Raw genomic sequence first — 26639 nt, 5'->3', positions numbered from 1 at the left:
ACCCTCATCCTCAGATTATCAGCTCTAAATCATCCTCATTGCAGCTAAACCATCTTCATCCTCAGATTATCAGCTCTAAGTCATCCTCACTTCAGCTAAACCAAGGGCTGATGGTGCTTGCAAGTCTCCTCAATCCACCTCTGTCCATAGGCACATACAGCTTTGGTTTGGTTCATGAGACATTCAGCATTTTAAGGGAATAAATGTGCTCTTTAAGATCAGGAGGGAGAAATGCCATGCTTGGGTTTCATGTGAAATATTTGGATTGAATTGGAGTTATTCCCCTTATGGTGCAGACACCAGCTGTTTGAGCAGTTGGGTCATGTGCCCAAATGTGAAAAGCAGCTTTTAGGCAACTGTCACTTGTGAGGAGTTTTATTTGTGGAGAGCAGACTCAGAGAGTGAGGGAGGAGAGGCCAGAGGACAAGGACCTGCATTCACATCTCCATTTAGGGAGGAAAATCAGATGTCCAAGGCTTAAATGCCCTTATCTGAAGGGAGGAGGAAACATATAGCAGTGGTCATGCACAGCAAATGCAGCTCTGCACGCAAATGGATTATCTATAGTTATCTTACTGACCTAGGGAGAGAAAATTCCTGAACTTTTGTCTTTTACTGTCCCAGAAGTGCCTCCTTAAAGCTTCTGTGGTAAACTTGCAGCAGCAATAAAACTCCAAACCTGCACACCAAAGCTCAACCCACAGGTGGATCGCAGCTAAATGAGATTTTATTTTTTACTCACCATCACAGGACTGAAGATTCAGTACAGTCTTAGGCAAAAAACCAACCCCATTTTGATAATTATTCAGTGTATCAGACTGGAAAATGTTGTCTCCAGACAAAAATCAGACCTCAGAGTGCTTTCTACAGCACAGACACTCTTTATTAAGCAGATCTTGGGAAGCCACTTGTGCACCTCCCAAGCCCAGGAGTGCCCAGATGGCTCCTGGATAGCTCCAGACACAAATTCCATTTTCTGATGCACTTGAGGAGCTCAATGTGGCCTCTGCCACCTCCAAAGTTCAGTGCAAGAACTGAAAAATTGTAAGATAACCCTTGCTCTTAGCAAAAAGTGTATTTTTCCAGAGGAGCAACATTTTATTTCCTGAAAGCTGGAAAAAAATGCAAATTCCAAATTGTTTAGTCTTTGTGATTAAGTTAGAAACATTGCCACATGCAGGCAAGAAAGCAGTTCTAAAAGGTTCTTTCAGCTGTGAAGGATTTTTAAAAGCTTCTTTTTAGCCAAGAAAACATACATATTTATTTAATCTTTAAATAGAATTAATCCTGAAGGAAACATACATTTGAATCACAGGAACACAGCATGAAATTCAAACAAATTACTCTGAAAATTGAAGGCAGAATGGTTTACTAAACCTCCAATTCCAGCTCATCCCCAATACCCTTTTAAATATGGAAATAATATGACAAAAGCATGAAGCTCTTCACACAGAAAGCAGTTTTTGGATGTGGATGCTTTCCACTCTTGCTGAAGAGTGTTGACAGAACAATACCTCCATTTCCTTTGCAACTGGCATGTTTAGGCTGTAATTTTTGCTTCAGACAAGTCAGACATTTAATTCTTTTGGAAGACTAAATCAATGAACTACCAATTACTGTAAGAAGACTTATGCTAGCAGGGGATATGATCCTCAGGCTTTTTGTTTTACAGTCTCAAAATAAATTTTACCATGTCATTCTTGCCATCACCACATTGCCTCAGGGCAAACAGAAACCAATTTTCATCTAATGACAACTGAACCAACTAAATGAAACCTGACATTTTAAACTTTAAAGAAACATTCAGAGCCTTGGAGTTGTACTGTTTGTGCTCTAAAAACGACATTAAGGTTGTTTAATATTTTTTTTTTTCTTTAGAGGAAACAACCACAACGACATAAGAAAGCCTTCATCCAGTCTGAGGGAGGGAAATACAAACTGGAAAAAGTGCCAAGAGAGGAGATAACAGAATACTGGCATCTGGAGAGCTGTCTGCTTGGCAAGCATGCAATGTCATTTACAAATGTTTGCCTTTAATTATAGTCCTGCAAGACTTGGGTGAATAATCCCACTGAGCAAGCTGCCACTTTCCAAAATTGCCACTCCATCCTATGGAAATAAAGGGTGGCCACTGAGGGGTTTTTGCTTCCTGTCAGGATGCAGCCAGCAACAAAGGGCACAACTAAAACCAAAGAATTTTCTGACTGACATCAGGAGTGGGATTGGGCCATCAAATTGATGTCATATGGGGTCCACTCAGTCACCAGGCTGTACTGGAGAGCTCAGACCTCCAGGATTTATGGTGCCTTACTCAGCTCTTCTTCTGGGCAAGCCCCATGTTAACAAGAATTTCCAGGCAAAATAAAATGATAGAATTCATAGAATTAGGGTGAGCAACAGCTCAGTTCTGGGAACATTTCGGCAATTCCAGAAAGGAACATGTCACAACTTCCCCCGCTGAAAACATTAAGGACAGAATATTATGGGAGGAATGTTTTATTCAGTCAGAAACCAAGATGGAACCATGCCAAACAGTGTTTTCAAGATGCCTCCCATACTCAGCCTGCTGGGGGACAGACAAGGTGACAAACAGAACACAGTGAGATTCCCAAAGCTTTGAAAGGAGCCAGGGACTAAAAACTCTGATATTAATGTACCAGCATAAATTACTGGTGGGAATAAAACTGAATTAAACTATGTTTATAAGTTTCTATTGTTTAGAAAAGACACTTCTCTAAAATAACATCTCCAAGAGAACACAACAGTATCTGTTTCAGTCTCAATAGAGCTTCTTAAATTAAACACTCATCTCAAAAAAAGTGAGGCCCTCCCAAGTTCTGGAGCACTATGTGCTCCCATATTTTCATTTTTCAAATTAACACACAAGATCTCCTTGGGGTGAAGCACTCTGCCAGAGCTCGGCATCACCAGCCTGCTGCAGAAAGCTGAGGAGAGACATAAAATCCTGGAACAGTGTGGAATTCCTGATCCTGTTCCTGGTGGACCTTCTCAAACACAGAAATGGAATTTTATGAGGTTCTCAGGGTTTCTGGTCTAGAGCCACAGCACACTGCACTCAGTGTTAGTGTTCAGGAACACAGAATCACAGAATGTTTATATGCAGGTGCTTTTATTGAAGAGTGGGTGTCAGGGGTGCACAGACCCAAATCTGACTCCAACATGGGTTTGGGATGAACATATTTTTATATTCTATCATTGTAAAACTTACATATTAATTATTAAACTTACATTGCTCTATTGTATACATTGATTTCAAGCATGGGTTGAAACCCAACTCACGGTCCCCCTCAAACACTTGAACACAGTTTCTCATGATTCTTCTTACGATTAAACAATAATTATATCTAATTACTAAGCAATCATCAAATTAACAATTATATCACTTATCATATACTGATTACACAGGTGCAGTTTCACATGATCTGGCAAACACAAGGTCTAACACTTCCCAGGGCCTACCCTTAACATTTTCCCAGGGCCTACTAAGCATGACTTTCTTTCTAACTTCCCTGAATATGCCATGATTTTAGAAACATTTTATCCCTATACTATCAACCCCAGCCTGGATGTGGCCTGCAGACCCTTTCTTTCTAACTCCCCTGAATATACCATGTTTTTAGAAACATTTTATCCCTATACTATCAGCCTCAGCCTGGATGTGGCCTGCAGACCCTTTCTTTCTAACTCCCCTGAATATACCATGATTTTAGAAACATTTCATCCCTATACTATCAACCCCAGCCTGGATGTGGCCTGCAGACCCTTTCTTTCTAACTCCCCTGAATATACCATGATTTTAGACACATTTTATCCCTATACTATTAACCCCAGCCTGGATGTGGCCTGCAGACCCTGGCCTGGGAAATGGGGCCTGGACAAGGCTCACACAGCTGGACACAACCCCCGAGAGTGGAACCCAGCCCCTGCCAGCAATAACTGCTGGGAGGGACTCAGGGAATTAAGAGATCCCTCCTTGCTTGTTTGGCTGTGTGAGAGGAGTCCTGGGGGCACCACACACAGCTCTGCTCCCCTTCCTGCCTCCAGGACCCAAACAGCTGGCAAAGAAAGTGCTCAACAACACCATCTGCAACAACCCTTTGTGTCTGGTGCCTCCTCAGCCCAGTCACTTCTCCTTGGACCCATCCTCTTTCCCATCACTACTCATAGTACCAAAAAAAAAAAAAAAGTTGTAGTTCCCTTATAAAGCTACCACCATTGAAATTGTACAGCCCAGATTCTGGGGCTCTGCCTGCCTTCCAAATGCCTCAGATTTGCTCTGGGATGGTGTCAGAACCCAGGACATCCCTCTGGCTGCCTTGGATGGCTCAAGCACCTGCCAAGGGGCTCAGAGACCTTGGCACAGAGCCCAAAACACCCGTGACTTTGATCTTGACCCATGGAAAAAATGACCAACCTTGTATGAGGATTTAAAAGCCACGAAAGTTTGAGTAGAATGATAGTTAGTTTGTCACAGGGTGAAAAATAGATTTTTGGGGTTTTTAGAATGGGGGCTCAGGGTCTCAAGATGGAGGAATTTGGGTGTACCCTGTCCTTGTTATTTCTTGTTCCTAGCCTCCATGTTCTGGGTGATGGTGGCACTTTTGGATTGGTTTAAGGTAGAAACTCAGTGTGTAACATAGGTGATAGGTATTGGAAAATAATTGTAAATAACGTACACATAGTTTTTAGTATAAAAGATAACACCACTCTGAGGGCAATCAGTGTGCCATGGACTGACCTGCTGGACAGACCTGGGCAGGTCAGAGAAAGAATGTTAGAGATAAGAGAAAATAAACAACCTTGAAAACCAGAACAGAAGAATCCTGACTCCTTCTTTGGTCTCGGGGCTGGGAAAAAGAGACTTTCTCACACCTTGGGGTCGTCTTGACACCAGAGACCTCGTCAGGGTGGCAAAGCAAGCCCAAAGCCTTCACCCTTCAGCATCCTGCTTCCCAAGCCCCTGCCCCATTCATGTACACACATCCATGTGCATATATACATTTAAACAGCTCCCTGCCTGCCTGCTCTGGGTTCATGCTCTCACAGCCCACCATCCAGGCTTCATTTTCCTCTTAGAAATTGGGTTGGTGTCCTCACAGACAGAAATGCTGTTGCAAATAAATCAAGATTTCAGCTTGCTGGGGGTTACATTGTGAAATTGATAATTGTATGTGAAGTTTATATTGTTCAATTTAAAATTCTCTTTAGCAAAACACAATCCAATATGAAATATTTGCTGTTAACAGGATTTTCTCACGGTCCAATGCCCATCAGATTTCCAGAGACAAGCCAGTTAATTATTACTTTGAGGCTTTGGTGACAAAGGTTACTTTAGAATAATAATAGGCCAAACCTGCAGACAAAGTCAACACACATTTTCTAGTTTGTCTGGTGACAGCAGAACACCTGCAGAAGCTGAGGCAGGGCTTGCAGCAGAGATGTCATAGCCACAGAGAAAGGATCAGTGTCATGTTGAACATGAATTAGCACAGTGGCCATGGTCTGGACATTTCAACCTTCTCATCTTCTTTTCCTGGGATCAACATTACATTTCCTCAACTGATTATTGAGTATTTTTACTATTTATAGTAAAATAAATATAATTACACATTATATATAAAATTTATTTATTTATATAAATAAATAAATAATTATATATATATATATATAAAATTTATTCAACAAGGTATATTTTGTGGCAGCTCTTCTGATGTAGCAATAAGGGCCATTCCCTTTGCACTGCAGGCTGGCTCCAGAAAAGATTAGCTAACAAGCACATTAATAATAATATCAGCCTGGAACACAGGAGACTCCTTTGGAATCTCCCTGGCTCCTCAGGAGATGCTCTCAGATATCGTGAGGTGTCAAGCACGTTTTACATGCTTGATGTAACAAAAATCCTCCTGTTTGGTTCTTCCTTTTCCATCCAGCTATGGGAAAAAAATCCCAAATGAACTTCCCAGTTGTGAAACACACAAACACACTCCCCCAAAAAAATACACCTTTGCTATTTCTCAGCCAAGAAAGGGCAATGGTCTGTAGGAAAAAGCTTCCTGGAGCTCCCTACCTTCACCTGCCAGGGTGCTAGTAGGTGCCACATTTTCTCTTCAGAACATGTTCAGTGAAAAAAAAAAATAAAACAACTCAACCTCAAAATCTTAGGAGAAAATAATAATGGGAGAAGAGCAAAAATAAAACAAAGCCCACAATGTTTTCAGTGAATTGTTTGGCTGGACACCATCAGAACATGCTGTTCTAAATGCCTTAAATCACCAACAAGGGAAAGCCCTTCAGGGCTGAAAAATGTTTCCTTGCCTCCAAGAAAAAAAATTCAATAAATATTTCAGATTTATTAGCACATTTGGGGAAAAGTTGCAACATTAAAATTAAACCCAAAAAGTATTTTAACTGAGTATTTTTCCCCCACAGAAACCCCACTATTTCTCCCTTCCATTCTTACAAAATGCATGTGCTCCTCAAAAAGATCAATTCCTTGGAACAGCTGGGACTGTTCTTAACTTCAAAATTATTACAGGATTGTATTAGGGTAGCATAAATAATGACAATGTTATTCTATCATGATGTGCTCTATGAAAACTTCCATTCTTGGTTGGTAAAATGAGAATTCCAGTTCCAAGGGGTTCCAGTTACTTTTTTGATCTCTGTAGATCAGTGCATCCTATATGTATTTGAGTTATGAGAACTCTTATTTAGATTACATTTAGATTTCAAAATCCTGGCTGCTAAGTGCTGTAGAAAGTTTTGAATTTCAGTGAATTCCCACGTATCTCATGCATCAAATCACAATTGACCTCCTCTGTCTCATCATGCCAGGGCAAAACCAGGTGGGCACACTTCTCTTGAAAATGACATTACATTTCCAGCTGCTGGTAAAAATATCCAAATCAACTGATTTCACCAAATAAAAGAAGAAAGCAGATTCTGAACCCAGCTGATCCAGAACTGCAGCCATGCAGGAAGGGTAAGACTTGTTTTGACCTGGATTTGACAGACCTTGCCCTCCGCTTTTGGACACCTCCTCCTAGGAGCCCAGTGCCCTGGGATCTTGGTAATCCCTGCATTTCCAGTCTGTGCATCACCAGAATGCAAGAACAGCAATAGCTGCACAGAAGATCACTCACTCCACCAAACCCACCCTCATTAAACAAATAAAGCTCCCGAGGCTGATTTTTAGTCTCTCCAACAAAAAAGCCCCCAAGGTTCAGAAGCCAAGTGCCAGCACTAATTTACCCTTAGAGAAGCCCAGAGCACGGTGAAGCCCTGCCCAGCCGGCATCTCAGAGGGGTGGCAGCTCATTGTCCTACCCCCACCACCCCTCCCCTTCCCTCCCAGCTCAGAATTAATTCAGACAACGTGAAGACAATTCGACTTAATTGCAGCTGCATCATCTCCTGCAGGATCCCGCTGCCAATCCCGCCCCCTGAATGTGCAGTTGCCAGGGCAACGGGCACGGAGAGGATGCTTTTGTGCTGCCACTTGCATCCTCGGGAGCCGTGCCAACCTCCCGCAGCTGGGATGGGGTTGGGTTAACGCCTTCCTGCCCGGGAGCCGTCTGTCTGTCCTTCCAGCCCTTGGCAAGCTGCTCCTTGTGAGAGTCTGGCCGAAATATGCTTCATTTTTGCCTCACGATTGTCATGGAGAGAGACCACCGAAAAAGACTGCTCTCTGCTGAACCAGTGTGGTGGGGAGATCATGTGCCTGATTCCTAGCTCACCGTTTCCACAGGTGTTGTTTGTTATACGCCACACTGAACTCGCAGGGGCACCCTGCCCTTTTTGCACAGTGGCCCAGGAATCCTCCCCACCTCCCAGCCTGGTTGGTTTGAGCTTTGGGGTGGTCCCTCTTCCAAGAGAAGACCCCTCTCGCCCGTCCTCAACCATCGTGACAGACAAGTAGAGCTGTAGGCCTCTTCATCAAGGAACTGAGACAAGAAACCCCTGTGTGAGAAGGCCCCCTCACCTTCTTCCAGAGACTGGCACTGAAACCCCCAACTCGGGGGAGGTGTGCAGGGAGGGGGGGGGAAGCTGTCCAAAGCAAGCACAGGTGAGAGCACTGGGCCATGAAAACAATGATTCTCGCTTGCTGCCTGGCTCGACTTTGTGTACCCCTGACCAAATCCATTCTTTCCCCCTGAAGACCTTTGTTTCGGTTGTGAAATTCATTCCCCCTTCCCCCAACAAAAAACAGTATAACTGGGGTTCAGATGAACTGTGCCTCCGAGATCTTCCCGGACGTGGCCTGGTGAATTCTGTCGGCAGGATCCCAAAGGATAACGCAGCACCATGTTTGGTAGCTATAACCCACCCCTCCTCTTCCTCCCTCTTTTCCTTATTTTCTCCTTTTTTTCCCCAGTTCCCCTCACCAACGCCTTTCTGTTGTGGTTATTTCAATAAAATTACACTTGTTGATTGTTGCTGCAAATCCCCTGTGCCGTGTTGGTTCTTTGCACCCTGAGATCACCCCTACGAACCATCATGTCATCCATTCACTAGGACGGATCGTGACGCTCCTCCCGCTCTGCAGAGTGACACCTGCATGGCAGGGACAGATGGCTGCAGCTCAGCTCGACAGCTCCAGGCACCCAGGGTGCTGGAACAGCTCCCCTCAAGCTGCAGCAGTGCCAGACTCCGTTTGCACGAGCTTTGGGGTACATGGTTTGTCCTTGGTGAGGAAAGAAAAGGTGCTTCACCATCATTCAGGAATTATTTTCTTCTTGTGGTTTCCCATCTGCCTGTTGTTGTCCCTTCACCCACCCCCTCTACACTAACAGAGGACTGCACTGTCGCAGACATCTTTTATGAAAAATCTTTTCTTTAGGGTTTTTCCTCCTGAGAAGCTGAGAGGCCCCAGAAACAAAATGTAAACAATGATTATCTGCTGCTGTAGAATGCAACAGGTGCATCTGTGATTGGTCTCATGTGGTTGTTTCTAATTAATGGCCAATCACAGTCAGCTGGCTCAGACTCTCTGTCCGAGCCACAAACCTTTGTTATCATTCCTTGCTATTCTTAGCTTAGCTAGCCTTCTGATGAAATCCTTTCTTCTGTTCTTTTAGTATAATTTTAATGTGATATATATCATAAAATAATAAATCAAGCCTTCTGAAACATGGAGTCAGATCCTTGTCTCTTCCCTCATCCACGAACCCCTGTGAACACTGTCACACTGCACCATGTCTGGAGGAGTACACGGTCCCTGCCTCCACAATTTTAACCTAAAAACCATGATTAATGTGTATAGAAACCTCCCCATCAATCTGTGATTATCTTCCAGAGCAGACTCCTTCCCAGAGCTTAGCTCTTAATAGCTTTCCTATTTCTTTAAGATGAAGGGTTTAAACTTAGGTCAGAGCCTACTTTGCCTATGACATTTTATACCACTTTTGAGTCTGCAAGGCTTTTATACCACTTTTGAGCCTGCAAGGCTTAAACCCTTCTATAAAAATTAAGGTGCACAGCAATCATTCTCTTTATACACACACACATGCAGTTAACAAAGAAATATCTGACTTTAAACTTTTCCACAGATAATGAGCTGTAGCTGAAGATCACGAGCTAAATCTGCTTTTAATGGCAAGGAAAACTATTTGCAACAATGGCAAACAGCCTCCCTGCTAGTGCACTCACAACTAATTACAGCACACAAAATGCCTGTTGAAAGGATCACCAGTGTCCTCTAGGAACTCCTAAAATCCTCCAGTACAGCTGTACTCGTGCAGTGAATGTCTGAAAGTCACCCACTGAAGGATGCTGGACTCTCTGTGAGGACAACATTCACGGTGTTGAAATCCAGGATGTGACCAACACAGAAGGAAAAGAAACCAGTTCAGGATTGATTTCATCTTAGTGCAAAGCTGAGTCTTTCACAGCCCTTTTCTGCTACAAACAGGTCCCAGAGAAGCCCAGCAAACCACAAGACGCTGGCTCACACAGCCTCCAACCTGAAACCACCTTTGTGTCCCCAGCTGTGCTTGAGGCACACGAAAGGATTTGTGAGCTCCCTCAAAGCTCAGCAGAAGTTCAGCACCTTTTGAAACACATTTCCTCACCTCCCAGACGCCACATGCGCCATTATTTCCAGTGCAAACACGAATGTCAGCACACAGAGCTTTGCAACTTGTGTTTACCTACACTTGAACAAGAGTCAGTAACCACCAACAGCAGAGAAATGTGCACAATTATGGGATAGGCAGGGAAACAGAAGCCTAAACTTCTGCTTGTAGCCTTTGCAGAATAAGCAATTTTTTCAGGAAAATAATAATTCTATTATTATACTATTAAAGAACTGTTATTTCCTGCTCCCATATTTTTGCCTGAGAGCCCCTTAATTTAAAAATTAAAGCAATTGGGAGGGGTGGGGAGGGTTTACATTCTCCATTTCAGGGGAGGCTCCTGCCTTCCTTAGCAGACTGCTGTCTTTCCAAGCCAAGACAGTCACACAGAAGGCAGCAGTGTAGCTGCTCTGAGAGGAGTGCACATCACTGCCATGCCAGCTGATGGCATTCCCCTTTAATATCCACTCTCCTCCAGCTCTGGATCCCCCCCAGGCCCCATCCTGGCAGATATCCCAGGCTGCGAGGAGCTGTCACTCCTCTTGCAGTGGTCATGCAACTGCTCAAAGCCTGACACAGAGCCAGGACACCTCCCTCTCCTGCAGGCACCACTGGGCTCCACACAAGTCCCAAACATAAGCAGATGTCTCTGGTCTTATTCAAACTGGAAAACAGGGTCAGACTGCAGTGACACAGCTACAGAGGAGACAGGAATTAAATGAAGAAGAGCATTACATCTGAGGGACATTTAACCTGACAGCCAAATCTTTCATGACCCTCTTTCCATTAAATCTATGACAACTGGGTTATTGCTGAACATTCTGGAGGACACTGAGACCACAAATCCTGTGGAATAAAGAACATTAATGCAAAATGTAAAGCTCACCCAGACTAAATGCCTACACAGGGATTTGCCCCAAGCTTCCTCTGCCTTCCAAATGAGAGCAAAATCTTAAACAGGTAACAAGGTAGAGGAGGATTTAGGGTTTCAATCAGCACTTGTAAATATGAAGTTGTTTCAGCTCCTGAGACAATGGATCATTTTCCACCAGTTACAAGCAAACAAAGTTGGTGCTGCCTCCAGTAAACATGTGAAGGTGCAGAAGTCAGAGCCCCTGAATTCTCTGGGACCTCAGCCCTGGATAAATCAACCTGCTCATCTCACACCTCCCAATTTGAGAAGTGGGGATACACTTGTTCCATCTATTCCTATCACTGTATCATTCCAGAACACAGTACTGCCTTATTTCCTGGACTTTTCACTTGCATGGTGATAACCACCCCTGAAAAAACTGGAAAACTGGTGAGAAGAGTGGAGAATGGGGCCCATGGCATGCAGTGTTTCCTGGGAAAAGGGCACTGGGTTGTGCAGATGCAACTCCCCACCTTCAGCCAGGTAGCTGACCTTTGGAGTTAATGGGAATTTAATCAGTGGGCTGGGACACGGGAGGGGTTTCTGGGGAAGCAGATCAGCAGCCCTTTCTCACGGTGCCTTTCTGTGCTGTTTTCCTGGACACAGACCAGCTCTGTCTTCCCAGAACATCAGGGTGCAATCACAGCCCTCTCATAAAGAAAAGATGCAGATGAAAGCAGAATTAGGGCTTAAAAACACAGGGTCAAACAGGGAAACCAGGAAAGCACATGATAAAAGTCTCATTCTGTAGGATCAGACTATTTTCCTTTGTGAATAACTAAAGAACACTGTTTATCTCTGAAGCAAGCTTACCCACTCCTTCCTCACATGCCTGCCTGCCCTGCTTGGGGGATCACTGCTGTTTGTTTAACACTGACAAAGATGTCCTTGAGATTCCATCCTTTCTGCAGGGTCAGTGAAAAAGTTCACACAAACCCGAGGTTTAGTTAAAAATAAGACAAAGCATCCATTCAGCAGAGACAGGAATTCCTGGGTATTTTCAGGCCATGCTGAGCAGGACCACCACACAGAGGCAGTGTTAACCAGGACAGGTGGCCACGGACTCCCCTCTTGGCAGAACACAGCTGCCCCCAGCCCCACTTCAGCCTGGCAGAGCTGAAGGAAATTTTTTCCAGGGGAAAAGAAGATTTTTTTTTTCCCAGGGAAATCACAGGAAAAGAGCGGGATGATGCTAATATCAGTGGGCAGAAAGAATGTCCACCAACCAGAGGCAATGTCTCTTACCCTTTTCCCAACAAATCAGCAGGTTTTCTCCACAGAGTCTCCCCAGGAGGCTTCCTGCACGAGCTGAAGGGCTCTGGAAGATGCTGCACCTTTGAAATGGTTGTGCTCAGCTCAGTTATTTCACAGGTTTATCTCAGAGGAACTGGAGTATTAGCAGAGCCCAACATTCTGAAACACCAGCAAAGGATTCACACACCAGGAGAGGCTTAGATCAGATACAAGGAGGAATTTATTTTCCAAAAGGGATGTCAAGCACTGGAACTGAAGTGGTTTTTTAGAGACCTGGTGCTAGGGACATAGCTTAGTAATGGACTCAGTAGTGTCAGGGTAAGTGTTGGACTCAGTGACCTTAGAAGGCTTTTTCAACCTAAAAGTCTTTTTCAACCTGGAAGATTCTATGGTTCTGTGTTGTTGGCATCAACACCAGAATTCACCCTCTGAACGTCACCAGGGATTGGTGGGATATGGTTCAACATCTCAGGAGGGTCAGGGTTGATCTGTGCTTGGTTTTGTGATAAATGATAATAAAATTTATGTAACTAGAATATTAATTAATATGTGAGGTTTCCTACATTAGCATCATGTTTAATGGGTAATAACTGAGTGCAAAGGTAATCACTGACCTACAATTAGACTTCAAACCACTGACCACCACCTTGAACAAACTCATAGGCACAAGAATGGTCCAAAATGGCATCCTTGATAGAGTTTAGCTCTTGCTTCACATCTTTTATGAAGAACAAACACTCTTCCTGACCTCACTGTGAATGGTTGCACAGTAGGAGGGGATGAAAGACTCCAATAAACAGGAAGGTGCTCAGAAATGAAAATAAACCCACAGACTTTGGAATGTCTTCTTTTTCTTTCCCAAATTACTTCTTCCCATTCTTCAGTCTCATGTCTTACTTGAAAAGCTGGAATGAGAAGCAGGGAAGCAACCCTTGAACTGCTCACTAAAATTCCAGTAGAGAAGCTGCTGTGAGGAATGAGCACCGCCAGGAAAGAAGAGAAGCAAGAAAGAGAAGCAGCCTCAGGGCATCCTGGCAGAGAGAGTCCAGCCCTGGTCAACCTCATCTGCTGTCCCCTGCCACAGAGGACACAGAACAGCCCCAGCTGCATATGAAGGACATCACATTGGCATTGTGTTTTCTAAGGACAGACACCCAAGTCTGTGCTTCCAGAAGATTAACTCCAATCCCAAAAGTGGACATGGGTGAAGTAAAGGAGTGATTCATCATGCTTAAGGGCAAAAATACTGCATGCATCTAGCTGGAGGCTTCCACTGTCCTCTCCATTACACTTGTCACAGTAAGAGAACAGATGACACTGATGGAAAGCCAGACTGGGGAATGGATTTATGTTCTTCTCAATTGTTTGCCTATGGCTGTGAACCGATTTAAAAATACACGTAAAGCATAAAACCTCAGAGTAAACCAACTAACAGACCATAGATATAGGTGGTATTAATGATTTGAAGTGCCTACTACATTAGTTACAATTCAAAGCAAATCACATATTTGTTTTCCTGTTAAGATGCCAGTAAAAGTGGCAAACAGACACAAGCATTCTTGGTTACTTACAGATAATAGCTGATCATTTGGCACAGAAAATCACTAGTGAGTAATTGAGGTTCTGCATAAGTCAGAGACAAAATCCACTATGAATTCAGCACAGCCATGCAGAGACCAGAGCTGGCATTAACCAATAAAGGAGAACTTCCCACTCTTTCTGTGTAGAACTTGCTGCTAAGGCTTCACCAGAACCAAACTGAAACAGCTGAGGGAGAGGGTGGCAATTCAGAACAGAACAAAGTGTTCCAGATTACATTGCAAGATGTTTTCTATTGCCATCTGTATGGCAGATTATCTTTGTCAAGTGGGCAGTTAGCCTTATCTCTCTGAGTCACCACAATCACTCCTCCCTTGGGAGGGGACATCTGCTGATAACAGCCATTGAATGTCACTGCATGGCTGATAAGAACTACAGCATCCCATTGGGAGATGTGAGCCCAGAGGGAGGAGCCAAGCATTCCTACCCAGATATAATCCAGAGGTTTTGAGACACCAGCACGGCTTCTCCACTGGATTCCCCAGAGGAACAGCAGCTGCCTCTCCTCCCACTGGATCTTCAGAGGAAGAATCCATCCTTCTCTACAGGATCCCTGCTCCAGCAGAACCACCCCTGACACTGCAGGAGGGCTGAGCCACAATTCCAATGGGACTGCTGCCAACACCCTGACCCACAGGGTGTCAGGTTGGGTTCTGACTCTGTCAGTGTTGTTCATGTGTACTGCATTGTTTATTTTATCCTTTTGTTTTTTCCTTTCCCTATTAAAGAACTGTTATTTTCTGCTCCCATATTTTTGCCTGAGAGCCCCTTAATTTAAAATTTATAGCAATTTGGAGGGGTGGGGAGGGTTTATATTCTCCATTTCAGGGGAGGCTCCTGCCTTCCTTAGCAGACTGCTGTCTTTCCAAACCAAGACACCAAGTTTTGCTCAGACCCCTCTTGGTGGAAGTGTCTCTGCTGGAGGAGCCACCAGCAGTGCAAACGCACACATCCATTACCTTTGGCCGCTTCCATTCCACTTTCCCTTTTGCTGCTGAGTCGTAGTACAGGGATTCATCCGAGGCTGGAAACTCGGGGTCCTCAAAGAGGATCCCCTGCTGGAGGCACTGCCCCTTCAGCTCGTGGTACCTCTGATCTCTGAAGAGCTGCACTGATGAGGACATCTCCTGTCTAGATAAGATCAATATTGGACAAACCATGAAGGCTCTTGAAAGTCTATAACTGATACCACTCCCTGGTCTTGAACAAAAGAGCATGTGACTTGTTCTAAATGAGGTCACTGATTTATTTACAATAAAACAAAAAAACCCCCAGATTATAAATTAGATTAGGTTAAAGACTGGGAAAGTATAAACCCAAGAAGATCTTATAGATAAGGATCATATTTTTGTCTGAACAGTATTCTTATCAGGAAAGAGCCCAGGCCAGGCACAAAAACAACATTTTGCTTTGTCTAATTGATTGGAAAGGTAGCAGAGTGAAGCTTGGCTCTCAGTCTGCACCATGTGTGAACGGCTGGGCCATCTTCCTGTCCTACATTCTTCTTCTGGTCTCTAAAGCTAAAATTATCTACTGCAAATCTTGTGCCTAAAAAAACCAAAACCAGATTTCCACATTTCTCCATCTTAATTTAAGTGACAATACTTTGGCTTGTACTATTGTCTTTGAACTTTATGTTACTTTTCAGAGAACAGATTTCCCAGAAGGAGAAAATACTTGCAAATAATTGACAAGAACTAAAAGTATCTTAAAAAAAGCACAACAAGAACAAAAAACCCAAACAATGTGTTTCAAACCATAATTCCCAGAATCCTGATTATCAAACTTGGCAGGTTTATGGTCGCGCCCACAGAACTCAAATAAATTGCTTTAAAACATTTTACAAATGAGGAATCAATTACAGAAATCACTCAGGATAGTTTGAAATTTGGAGGACATGAGGGATGCTATCTCTACTTCACGAGAGAGAGAGAGGTGAGAGCACCTGAGCTTACCCTGTTTGGAAAGGTCCTGTGTGTCAGTTCCTTTCCTCTTCCTTCTGGACACAGGCTGGAGTTAGAGATGTATCTCCCCTTCCTTGCCTACAGCAATAAAGACAAATGCAGGCTGAATTAACCAACATCCTGCTCTGGAGCATGGCACCACATGGTCCTGGCAGCCACCCGCTGTGTCCAGCTGCAGGGAGCTCAGCTGGTGCTCCTTGAGCCACCTGCAGCACAAATTGGATGAGATTCCGCAAATCTGCAGGAAACTGAACCAAGCTTTTGCAGGTGTGCAAAGTGAGCACAGCAAGAGAAATACAGAAGATTAATGAGGAACACTTGGAAATGTCAAATTTATTGTGGTCTTTGTTCTTGTGAGTGAAAGCTCTTTGTGGGTGCCCCATCCCTGGAAGTGTCCCAGGCCAGGCTGGATGGAGCAACCTGGGATAGTGGAAGGTGGCCCTGCCCAAGGCAGGGGTGGGACTGGATGGGCTTTAAGATCCCTCCCCACCAAAGCCATTTTGTGACTCCATTGCTTTCTGCTTAATTATCTCCCTCAATAAAAACTCTCAAGGCTTCTCACTTGGCAGGTGGCCTCCCCAAGACAGGGCAAATAGATTTGCTTCCTTGTCGCAGACATCTTTTATGGAAAATCCTTTCCTTAGGATTTTCCTCCTGAGAAGCTGAAAGGCCTCAGGAACAAAATGTAAACAATGGTTATCTGCTGCTGTGGAATGCAACAGGTGCATCTGGGATTGGTCTCATAGAGTTGTTTCTAGTTAATGGCCAATCACAGTCAGCTAGCTTAGACTCTCTGTCCGAGATAGAAGCTTTTGTTATCATTCTTTCTGATTCTATTCTTAGCTAGCCTTCTGATGAAATCTTTTCTTCTATTCTTTTAGTATAGTTTTAATATAATAAATATAATAAAATAATAAATCAAGCCTTCTGAAACATGGAGTCAGATCCTCATCTCTTACCTCATCCAAGAACCCCTGTGAACACAGTTACACTTCCCCCCACAAACCACTTCTTCAAATTCAAGTGTAGAACAACTTGTCAATTTTGCAGAGGTACCTCAGGGACCACAACAAAATAGTCTGACTAATTTGGGTGGGATATAGATTATTTCATGATAACTGGCAGTCTCGATCATTAAAAATTCCCCATGATCTATCTAACATTCTAAACCGAGCCTATTTGCTTTTAAAATAGCCCCTGGGTGATGAGGTTTCTGTCACTGCCTAATTCATTAAGACAGGTCTTTCATGACCTCATTCCCCTGCCCTTTCTCCCCACCTATCAGCCAGAAAGGAACATGAGTCCTTCCAGGATTAACACTCCATTCCACAACAGCCTGCAATGTTCTGCGGCCATGCACAGAAGGTGGTGATAAAGCGCTGCCTGCCTCGCCCTGGGCTGCAAGGGAAACACCAACAAGGAGGAGGCTTCTCCTGCCAGTGTCTTCTCCTGCCCCTCTCCAGGCTCCCTGTGATATCTGCAGTGTGTTTTAGGGGCTCAGGCTCCCAGGGCTGCTCATCCTGGCTGCTGAATGTTTCACCCCCACCCAGGAGGCACTGAACTGAAGTCTCATCGCCGTCTGGAGGAACCCACCCACTTTCACAGGAACCCAGAGCTGCCCATTTTAAACTCAATAAAAAGATCTCTTTCTAGTTGGAAAGCCCTCCATCAAGAATGTCAGTGCAGTTTCTATACAACAGCCTGGTGGTTTGAGTGCTGAGGATGGAGGAGCACAGCTGAGCCCACCTCTCCTGGAGGGTTCACCTACCAGGACATGGCCTGGCTCCCATTCCAAGGGTTATTTTTGAAGTAGCTCCCATTTTTTGACCCTCAGTTGATGACTGAAGCTCCCAAACTAAGAAGCACACACTCCTTCCTCCTTCCTGCAGCTGGGGCACCGTGCAGCAGAGCATCCCCTGCTCCACACCCACAGCTTTACCCTGGCTCAGCTGGCACTCCAGCCTTGTAGCGCTGAGGAAACACTCCAGGGCTTGGCAGCTGCTCTGCCATGTGACACAGATCAGCTGGGCACAGTGGACTAAGAAACACAATCCTAAAAATACTGCACCCCAGCCCAGAGACACTGTCGTTCTGCAGAGAGAAGGGACAGAGGAGAAAAAAGGGGAAAAAACGCTGAAGAGCTCTACAGGTCACCCAATCCCCTGGGGTATCAGCAGAAGTATGGTAGGTCTCACATTACTGAGCTTTCAACCTCACAGCTTTTAAGTCCTTCTCTGCCTCTCTGTTTTTCCAGAGAATTTCCCATTTTGATTAGGAAAAGGAATTCAGCAGAAGAGTGAAATGGAGCTGGTGCAGAGTCCCCTCTTCAGCCTGACCACAGAACAATCTCAGTTTTACTTACAGTTTATTCTCAGAGATGATTCCTCTGCCAGAGTACAGCTAAATCCCATTCAGCACTGGGCAAATAGCAGCTCCTGGCCTTAGCAGCAGCATAAATTAAAGGGACATTCACTTGAAATCCAGGTATTCACCAGAGCATTAAGGTAAGCTTCAAGTGTTAAACTTCCCAACAGTGTTTCTTTACACTCACATTTCCCTGTCTTAACCTTTCTCTCCCCCAGCTGCTGCACAGGAGATCCAAACAAACAGCACTGACTGTCCAGACAGGCACGTGAGGGAGAACTACACCCTCCTTATCCTTGAATTCATGCAATAAACACACAAACCTGAACAGAATTCACCTGCTCTCATCCTAGTTTGGTTACTCTGTGTGACCAAGTGACACGCAGGGTAAAAACCCAGGCAGAGCAGTTATTGCAGCTGCTCAGCCCAGCCATCCCTCCCACTCCCATCCTGGCCCAAGGGGCTCAGCAACAGCAGGGCTGGGTTTTTCCTAACCAAATCCAGCAGTTTCAGCCCCAAATCCAAGCAGCTGCAGAGGGCCCTCGGTGCCAGATGAAACTCCTCTGCAAGGAGGAGGCTTGATGTGTTGTAACACATAAATTCTATCACACACCCCACTTTGCTGTTCCAGCTGCAGGACTCCAAGGAATTTCCATGCACAGCACCAGGACTAAAAGGGCAAAGTGCATTTCCAGGCAGGATTTAAGGTCACAGTTGGACAAAACATTGAAAATGAAACTGCTTCTTCCTGAGAATCCTGAGTTCAGGCCCACATTCCTGCTGGTTCAGGAGCCCCTGCCTGGGAAGGCCATGGAGGGATGCCAGGAATGATGCACACAGCATATTCCATGCTCTGGGGCAGCCTCCCAGGCTGAGAGAGCTGGGGTGCCTCAGCCTGCAGAAGAGAAGGCTCCAGGAAAACCTTAGAGCAGCCTTTCAGTTCCTAAAGGGAGTTTATAAAAAAAGAGGGAGAACAACTATTCACATGGGCAGAGAGTGATAGGACAAGGGGAAGTGGCTTTAAATTGAAAGAGGGGAGGTTTAGATTAGGATACCAGGAAGATATTATTTCCTGAGAACTGGCACAGGGAAGCTGTGGACTCCCCATCCCAGGAAGGGTAGAAGGCCAGGCTGGACTGGACTTTGAGCAGCCTGGAAGATATCCCTGCCCAGGGTGGTGGGATGAGATGAGCTCTCCAACCCAAAGCATTCTGTTATTGTATGAACCCAGTTTGAGGATTATTGTCCATTTGCAGGTACCAAGTTGTCACCTTAGCAGGACTAACAGCCAGACCTGGTTCTCAGGTTTCTCTTTTGTACCTGCAATTGTGTGATGGTGTTGACTGGGGTCTTGTGTTGAAGGAAGAGTGTCGCAGACATCTTTTTGTGAAAATCTTTTCTTAAGATTTTTTTCTCTTCTGAGAAGCTGAGGCCTCAGAAACAAAATGTAAACGATAGATATCTGCTGCTGTGGAATGCAACAGGTAGATTTTTGATTGGCCCATCTTAGATGTTTATAGTTAATGGCCAATCAAGGCCGAGCAATCTCAGAGTCTGAGAGAGCTGCCTTTTGTTATCATTCTTTTCTATTCTATTCTTAGCTTAGCTAACCTTCTGAGAAGAAACTCTTCTTTCTATTCTTTAGTATAGTTATAATGTAATATATATATATCATAAAATAATAAATCAAGCCTTCTGAAACATAGAGTCAACATTCTCATCTCTTCCCTCATCCAAGAACCCCTGTGAACACCATCACAGAAGAGACAGAGATCTGATTCCATGTTTCAGAAGGCTTGATTTATTATTTTATGATATATATTACATTAAAATTAAAAGAATAGAAGAAAAGGTTCTCCTTAGAAGGCTAGCCAGCTGACTGTGATTGGCCATTAATTACAAACATCCAACATGGGCCAATCACAGATGCACCTGTTGCATTCCACAGCAGCAGATAACCATTGTTTACATTTTGTTCATGAGGCCTCTCAGCTTCTCAGGAGGAAAAAATCCTAAGGAAAGGATTTTTCATGAAAAGATGTCTGCGACACAGTTGTGTGCCTGTCTTGACAGCACACAAAAACATCCCAGCCCCAAACTCTGCTCCTTCAACACTGACTCCTCACCAAACCTCAATGCCCCTGTTTGGACTACGAGAGCAAAACAGGGACTCAAGTATTTCACTGTTTGCAAACATAGTTCTGTATTTTCCCAAACATCTCTGTCTCCAGAGTTTGCTTCAGAACAATCAAACCAGTGAATGCCTCCAAAAAAGCAGCCCTGCAGCCAAAAGCTTTAAATTACTCTGAACTGGGTTTCTGTTAAACTAATTAAAGGAACTTCCAGATCCCCAGCTGAAAAAGGTTATTGCTCTTGCTTGCTGTGCAGAGTGATCACAGGTCCTTACGACACAGTGACTTTGCAAATCTGTATTAAGTGCAGGGGAACTTAAAGCAGTTGAAAATCTTCCACTTCATAAACACTGTGGTTTCATGATCTTGGCTATTCCACTGCTACTGCTGCTGTAAAAGCATCTCTTCTGGAGAAATTTACTCATTCAAATTCTTTAAACAGCCCAACATTAACTGGGAGGCTTTCTGCTGGACTGGATCTCCTCTCTTCCTCTGCATAAGCCAATAAAAACGTATAAAGTCAGTGTTAAATCTGTGTTGTGTGGATGTGCAATTGCATTAGTAAGAATGTATTCAATGTTGATCAAATTTGCTGCACAGGATAATTTAATAGCCCCCTGTCCAGTATAAATGACTGTGATCCAGGGTTCTCAGTAGGTTTGGATGGCAGTGCTCTCCCTGACTGGGAGAAACACCAAGTTCATTGTGTGCTCTGGGGATGCCAGGATTGTGCAGCATTAGCCCTTCTGTCATCCAGTATTTGGGTTTTCCAACAAAATAAGGTTAGTTTGACTATAGCCTCTGTACCTCAGGACTTTTATAGGCATACAAAGAAGGTTTCTCTGTTAGCTCAGCTCAAGAATTGGCTATGGGAAGGAGACACAAGCATTTGCCTTCTTGCAGGACCATGCCAACCTTATTCTGCTGTGCAGTTTTGCCACACTTAAAATCGAGAAAGAAAACGGCATATTTTCATCTGGGAGTATCCCAGCCCATATCCTATCACTTCTGAGCAGGAATGTGGGGGAGAGCAACTGGACAGCCCACAAGCTGTTTGCTTTCACCAACAGCATCACGGCCTGGCAGAATCAACAGGCTATCAACCAAAGTTTTTCCACAATAAAATTAATTACAACACTTGTACTGCAACAGCACAGTTCTTAACCAGGTTCTTCTTTCACATCTCACTGGGATAGGAGAGGTTGTGTGATGTCGCAGACATCTTTTGTGAAAAATCCTTTCTTTAGGATTTTTCCTCCTGAGAAGCTGAGAGGCTTCAGGAACAAAATGTAAACATTGATTATCTGCTGCTGTGGAATGCAACAGGTGCATCTGTGATTGGTCTCATAGAGTTGTTTGTAATTAATGGCCAATCACAGTGAGCTGGGTCGGACAGAGCGCTGAGTCACAAGCCTTTGTTATCATTCTTTCTGATTCTATTCTTAGTCAGCCTTCTGATGAAATCCTTTCTTCTATTCTTTTAGTATAGTTTTAATGTAATATATATCATAAAATAATAAATCAAGCCTTCTGAAACATGGAGTCAGATCCTTGTCTCTTCCCTTGTCCAAGAACCCCTGTGAACACCGTCACACTGTGGTACTTCAGAATTCTGGGGGTCAGAATTCAGATTGCACTGCAGAGGGTGGGTGCTGGGTCAGGACCAAGCTGACATTTGCTAAGCCCAGGAGTGGAGCAGGAGCTCTGCCAAGAACTGATTTTTCACAGCTTGTTCTCTCTCTCCATCTCTCCAGTTCTCGGTGAGATCAAGTGCAAACTCATTCTGACCCTTCAGGATGGGAGTACAGAAGCAAAGAGCTGCTGAGGAAAGCTGCCCTCGCAGGTGAGTGTGCCCAAGGGGGAACAGCTGCACCTGGCAGGAGCAGAAACACCCCAGATTTGTGGGGCTGGCTGATGGTCAGGGGGTGTGGGATCCTTTCAGCTTGAGAACAGAGTGATATCAATATACACCTGTGATTGTTCAGCAGTACAATGCTGACTCCTTAGTCAAAGCCACTCAAAGCCCTGGCAGAGCACACTCAGAGGGGATAAACTCTGGCTGGACTCCCTCTCTCCCCTCCTTGCCTTTCCCATGGGAGTTTATCCACAGTAGCTGAAACACTTGAACTGCTCTCTCTCCCCTCAGGCAAGGGCAAAGATTTAAATAGCAATGAGTTTAAATCATCAGAGCAGACTTTTGCCTCCGCCTGACTTCCAGGTGAAACCTCCAACAAAATCCTGGAATTCTTAAAGATCACTGCAAGCAGAGACAAAACCCATGGCTCCTTTCAGGATTTTCCAAAGTGCACAGGTATCCTCATGTTTTAAGAAACCTTGTCCTTCAGTGGCTTCCAGTATATCCTCAAAATCAGACACATTTTCAGTTAACATCAGAGAGGTACAATTCCAGTTAGATTTTTTTAAAAAGTCATTTAGTACAATGGCAATGGTTACAATTAACATTAATCCAATCAAGTGACCTATAAAAAGCTCTGAAGAAAATGCAAACAGCTTTGTCACTTAATTCATTCAAGCCAAAGTTTTGTGCTGAAACCACAGGAACAGCTTTCTTTAGAATTCCAGTACCTCTCCATTCTGCCTTTTCATAAAAGTTAGTTTAAATAAAGAGGGTAAAAAGAGATTGCAAATTAATCAGTAACTCCTTATCAGGCCAGTCCATTACTTTATATATCCCCTTATCAATTATTTTAGATACAGTACAAAAATCTCTCCTTCACAAGACCAATGAAATAAAGTAAAAAAAAAAAAAAAAAAAAAAAACCACAAAAAAACCCCTTGAATTTCACAGTGAAAGAATCCATGGAGAGAACTGACAATATTTTGGAAGATCAGAGACAGGATGGCAAATGGAATTATATGAGCAGAGATCAAACCACACTTTCTCAGCCTGGCCCCTTTCTTTGGAATAACTGTAAAGGATGCCTGTAGAGAGAAGAGTAGAACTGGTTACCCCAAAGAAAGGAGAGCACCCACGCTTTGGTAATAAATCCTGCAATAAATTTGGCTCGGAGTTGGCACAGACTTTCTGGAAGAACTATATATTAAACAAACTGAAGTAATCCAAGGCGTTTTCTGCCTGTGTTCACAGAGAGCTTTCGTTCCTGGTGACAAAGGTGTTAATCAGTAAACACCGGTCAGGCACTCACCTGGCTGGGGTCAGACCCTGCTGCTGGGGCACATCCAACTCCAGAGCAGCTCCTGCAAACAGTGATCCCTCGGCTTCTCAAGGAGGAATTCTCTGGGCTGTACCACGATCACATCTCTAGGGGCGTGTGTGTTGGGATAACTCTTCCAGGGATGTCCCAGGGAAAGCTCCGAGCTGACCAAAAGTGCAGAGGCTCATGTGCTCCTGACACACAAACCATCAGTGTGGCTGTGCCTGGAACTGTGAATGAACTCTTAAAGAAGGAGATAAGGCCAGGCTGTTTGGCAAGAGTTGCAGGGTTTGTTTGGATTTTTTTTATTTAATTTTTTTTTTTTTTTCGGTAGGGAAAGCAACAGATTAATGCGTACCGTGGAAAAAAAAAAAAAGTTACATTCCTTATTAGACTGCACAGCACTCATTCTTTTCTCTCTGTCCTAGTAAAGGAATTGGTATCACTTCATGGGGATAACAAAGTTTAGGACACAGAAAATAATACATTTCTCAGTGCTGTAGCAAAATCAAAAGCAGGACAATAAGAAATTCTCAACAAGAAATGGTTTTGGATAAACAAGCTTCTCTCCATACTTTGCTCAGCCTCAACTTCCTCTTGGGTAAATCCTAAACATCTGGGTTAATTTGACTTGAATTTTTTCTGATTTGAGGACTATAATACCTTTATTTTGTCTTTATGTGGCTTTTATTTGTATTTTAGTAAACGTAGTCCCATTTTTGAACAAGCACCATTTCAAAATGCATTACAAAATTTCATCTGTACCACAGTTTTATATATTCTCCCCAGTTTTTTTCCTCCAGTTAATCCTCATTTTAGCATAACTGGTCTAAGTTTACGAATAGGTTAATTCCTTCTCCTCAACATTATTATTGAGCAAATTTCCTAGAGGAGATTGGACCTCAGGGGATGAGTTACATCCACAAACTACTCTGAAGATGATTAAGAAGTATCACAAATTTCTGTACTGCAAGGTTCACCGCAGGAATATTTGCTCTTTTACCCCAATTCCTTTAGAACTCACGCTGAAATTTGGACTGAAAGTCCCTGGAAGCTGCCACTACAAGTTTTACCATTTCATGAGTAAAAAAGCCTTACAAACTAAAGCCATGTGTTTCCAATTCCTGATTGAGTAAGTAGCCCAGAGTTTAAATCATAATAAAAAGCTGATGCCTGTACATTACACGCACACTGTGATTCATTTGCACAGCTGAGGGACGAACACGAAAACTCCCACAAGAGCACAACAAAATTCCACTCTGAGCTGATAATAATATTCACAGCTTATAAGAAGCGTTCTTGCAGTAGCTGCCTTTGCTTTGATCCAGTGCAGAACAAAACCATGAGAACTTTTTGATGTGAGCGGTGTAATCCAAGAACTAGATGGGATTTGTCTGGGCTGAGGAGGAGCTCCTGCTGGAAGTCTTGTCAGAAACAGAAATTCCTTTGGACAGGCAGCAAGATCAGCTACACAGATGGCAACTAATGGAAAAAAAAAAAAAAAACAAAAAACAACAACCTGGAAAAGAGGTCTCAGTTATTGTGAAGCATTTAACCTAAAACATCGTACCTGAAATCCTTGAATGAGCCCTGCAGCCTTTGGCTTCCTCGATGGATGCGTCACCCGCTCTGCACTGGTTTCCATCCATGACTGTGCTGCATCTCCTGGTGTCCCCAGTTTTCTCAGTGCTCTCCTGCCCAGCCTGCAGGCCCTCCCTGAGCAGTGCCCCACCACAGACTTGCTGCTTTCCAAACCTGACTCCTCCTGCGCCCTCAGCAGCAAACCAGAGCCCAGAGCCAGCCTGGTTTGTAAGGAGACACCACAGTGCAAGGAACCCCCAGAACTTGCTCCTTCACAAGGTTTTCTACACCCCATATCTGTGTGTTCATCACCTTGAGCTCAGAGCCCATCACGGCTTCAGAAATTCCTGCCTGTCACCTTGCCAGGTTCTTGTGTCCCGCCAGAGATATGTTCATCTATTATTCACTTAATTTCATGGGGCAATTTATTAATAAAGCATGAGGTGGTTTCCAGCAGAGATTCAACTTAAATCCTACATGTTTACTCTACCCTTTCTAATTTAAGCAGTTTGAATAGAGAAATCTGAAAACTAAGCAAGATTCACTGAAAATTTTCAGAGCTGTGTGTCCAGTCATGCCTGATTTTGCTCAACAACAGCATTTTGAACCTGGATCACTCATCCTTCACATTGTGGAATTTTGATGACAGGTTCCTTCCTGCTTTGTCCTAAAGCATAAATGACGTGAAGGGTTGGAGTAAGGGATCAGTCCCAGACTGGTGGCTTGCCAGCACTGAGTTAAAGGAAGACAATCCCTAAAACAAAACTCACAGAAGGGGCTGTGCTTTGCCTCTGTCTACAGCTGCGACAGAGGCTGAATGTGTACAGAGCAGCCTCTATCCCCTCAACCACCTTAACCACAATCAGAAGAAAAAATTCTAAAAAGACAAGGGAGCACTGCCCTGCAGGGTTTGAAGTGGGGTTTGGAGTTACCTTCCAGGCCGACTGGTCACAGGGGGAAGGAGGAGCAGGGGAACAGCCCTGGAGCGAGGGAAGGGCCCCGGGATTTATTTCCCCGCAGGACACACGAAACCCTCCCTCCCTCCTTCCCTCCCTCCTGCGAGCCCGGGGAGGGGGAACGCGGCCGCGAGGTGGCGGCATCAACCAGGGATGGGAACGACAAGGAATGGGTGAGAAAAACAAGGCAGGGAGAGGTGGGAAAGGCAAGGGAGAGGTGGGAAAGGCAAGGATGGGGAGGGAAAGGCAAGGGAAGGGACGAGTAGCTAAGGTGCGATAGCTCCCCTGCCTTAACTCGCATATTCATCCCTTGCTTTGTGTTCCCTTTCCTTAATGCCCCTTCTCTTGCCTTGCCTACTGCTCCCTTGCTTTGCCTTCCCTTCCCCTCTTGCCTTTCTTTGCCAGCCCAGCCCCACCATGAGCTCCACCACTACAGCTGCTCTCCCATGCCAACCCCGCAGTTATTTCAGCTGCAGCCTCACAAGCTTTACTTCACTGCCACCTCAGTTTCCACCCCAGCTCTCCATCTCCCCGCTGCTGTCAGGTGAAGCTGCTCCAGGTCCTTGGCAGCATCTTCATTTTATCTCCAGCCCTCCAGTCCCAACCC

The 26639-nt window shown here is 44.3% G+C and overlaps 1 protein-coding gene across 2 annotated transcripts in view; it reads right to left on the bottom strand.

Annotated features, from left to right (window-relative positions):
• CAPN6 (calpain 6) overlaps positions 1 to 23708 on the bottom strand; it is a 58087-nt gene extending 34379 nt beyond the window's left edge. The window contains exons 1-3 of one of the 2 annotated variants that reach the window (XM_063170346.1): positions 23487 to 23708; positions 15815 to 15901; positions 14819 to 14990 (exon numbers count right to left, since the gene is read on the bottom strand). In XM_063170346.1, coding sequence (XP_063026416.1) covers positions 14819 to 14983 — 165 coding nt within the window. In that variant the 5' untranslated portion in view covers positions 14984 to 14990; positions 15815 to 15901; positions 23487 to 23708. Of the gene's footprint in view, positions 1 to 14818; positions 14991 to 15814; positions 15902 to 18185; positions 18308 to 23486 lie in introns of those variants that run through there. The other variant, XM_063170347.1, reaches the window with a different exon arrangement.
• Positions 23709 to 26639: the final 2931 nt, after the last annotated feature.

This window comes from Melospiza melodia, chromosome 16, assembly GCF_035770615.1.
Source record: "Melospiza melodia melodia isolate bMelMel2 chromosome 16, bMelMel2.pri, whole genome shotgun sequence".
NCBI lineage: Eukaryota > Metazoa > Chordata > Aves > Passeriformes > Passerellidae > Melospiza > Melospiza melodia.
This window is presented reverse-complemented; position numbering and strand designations above follow the sequence as displayed.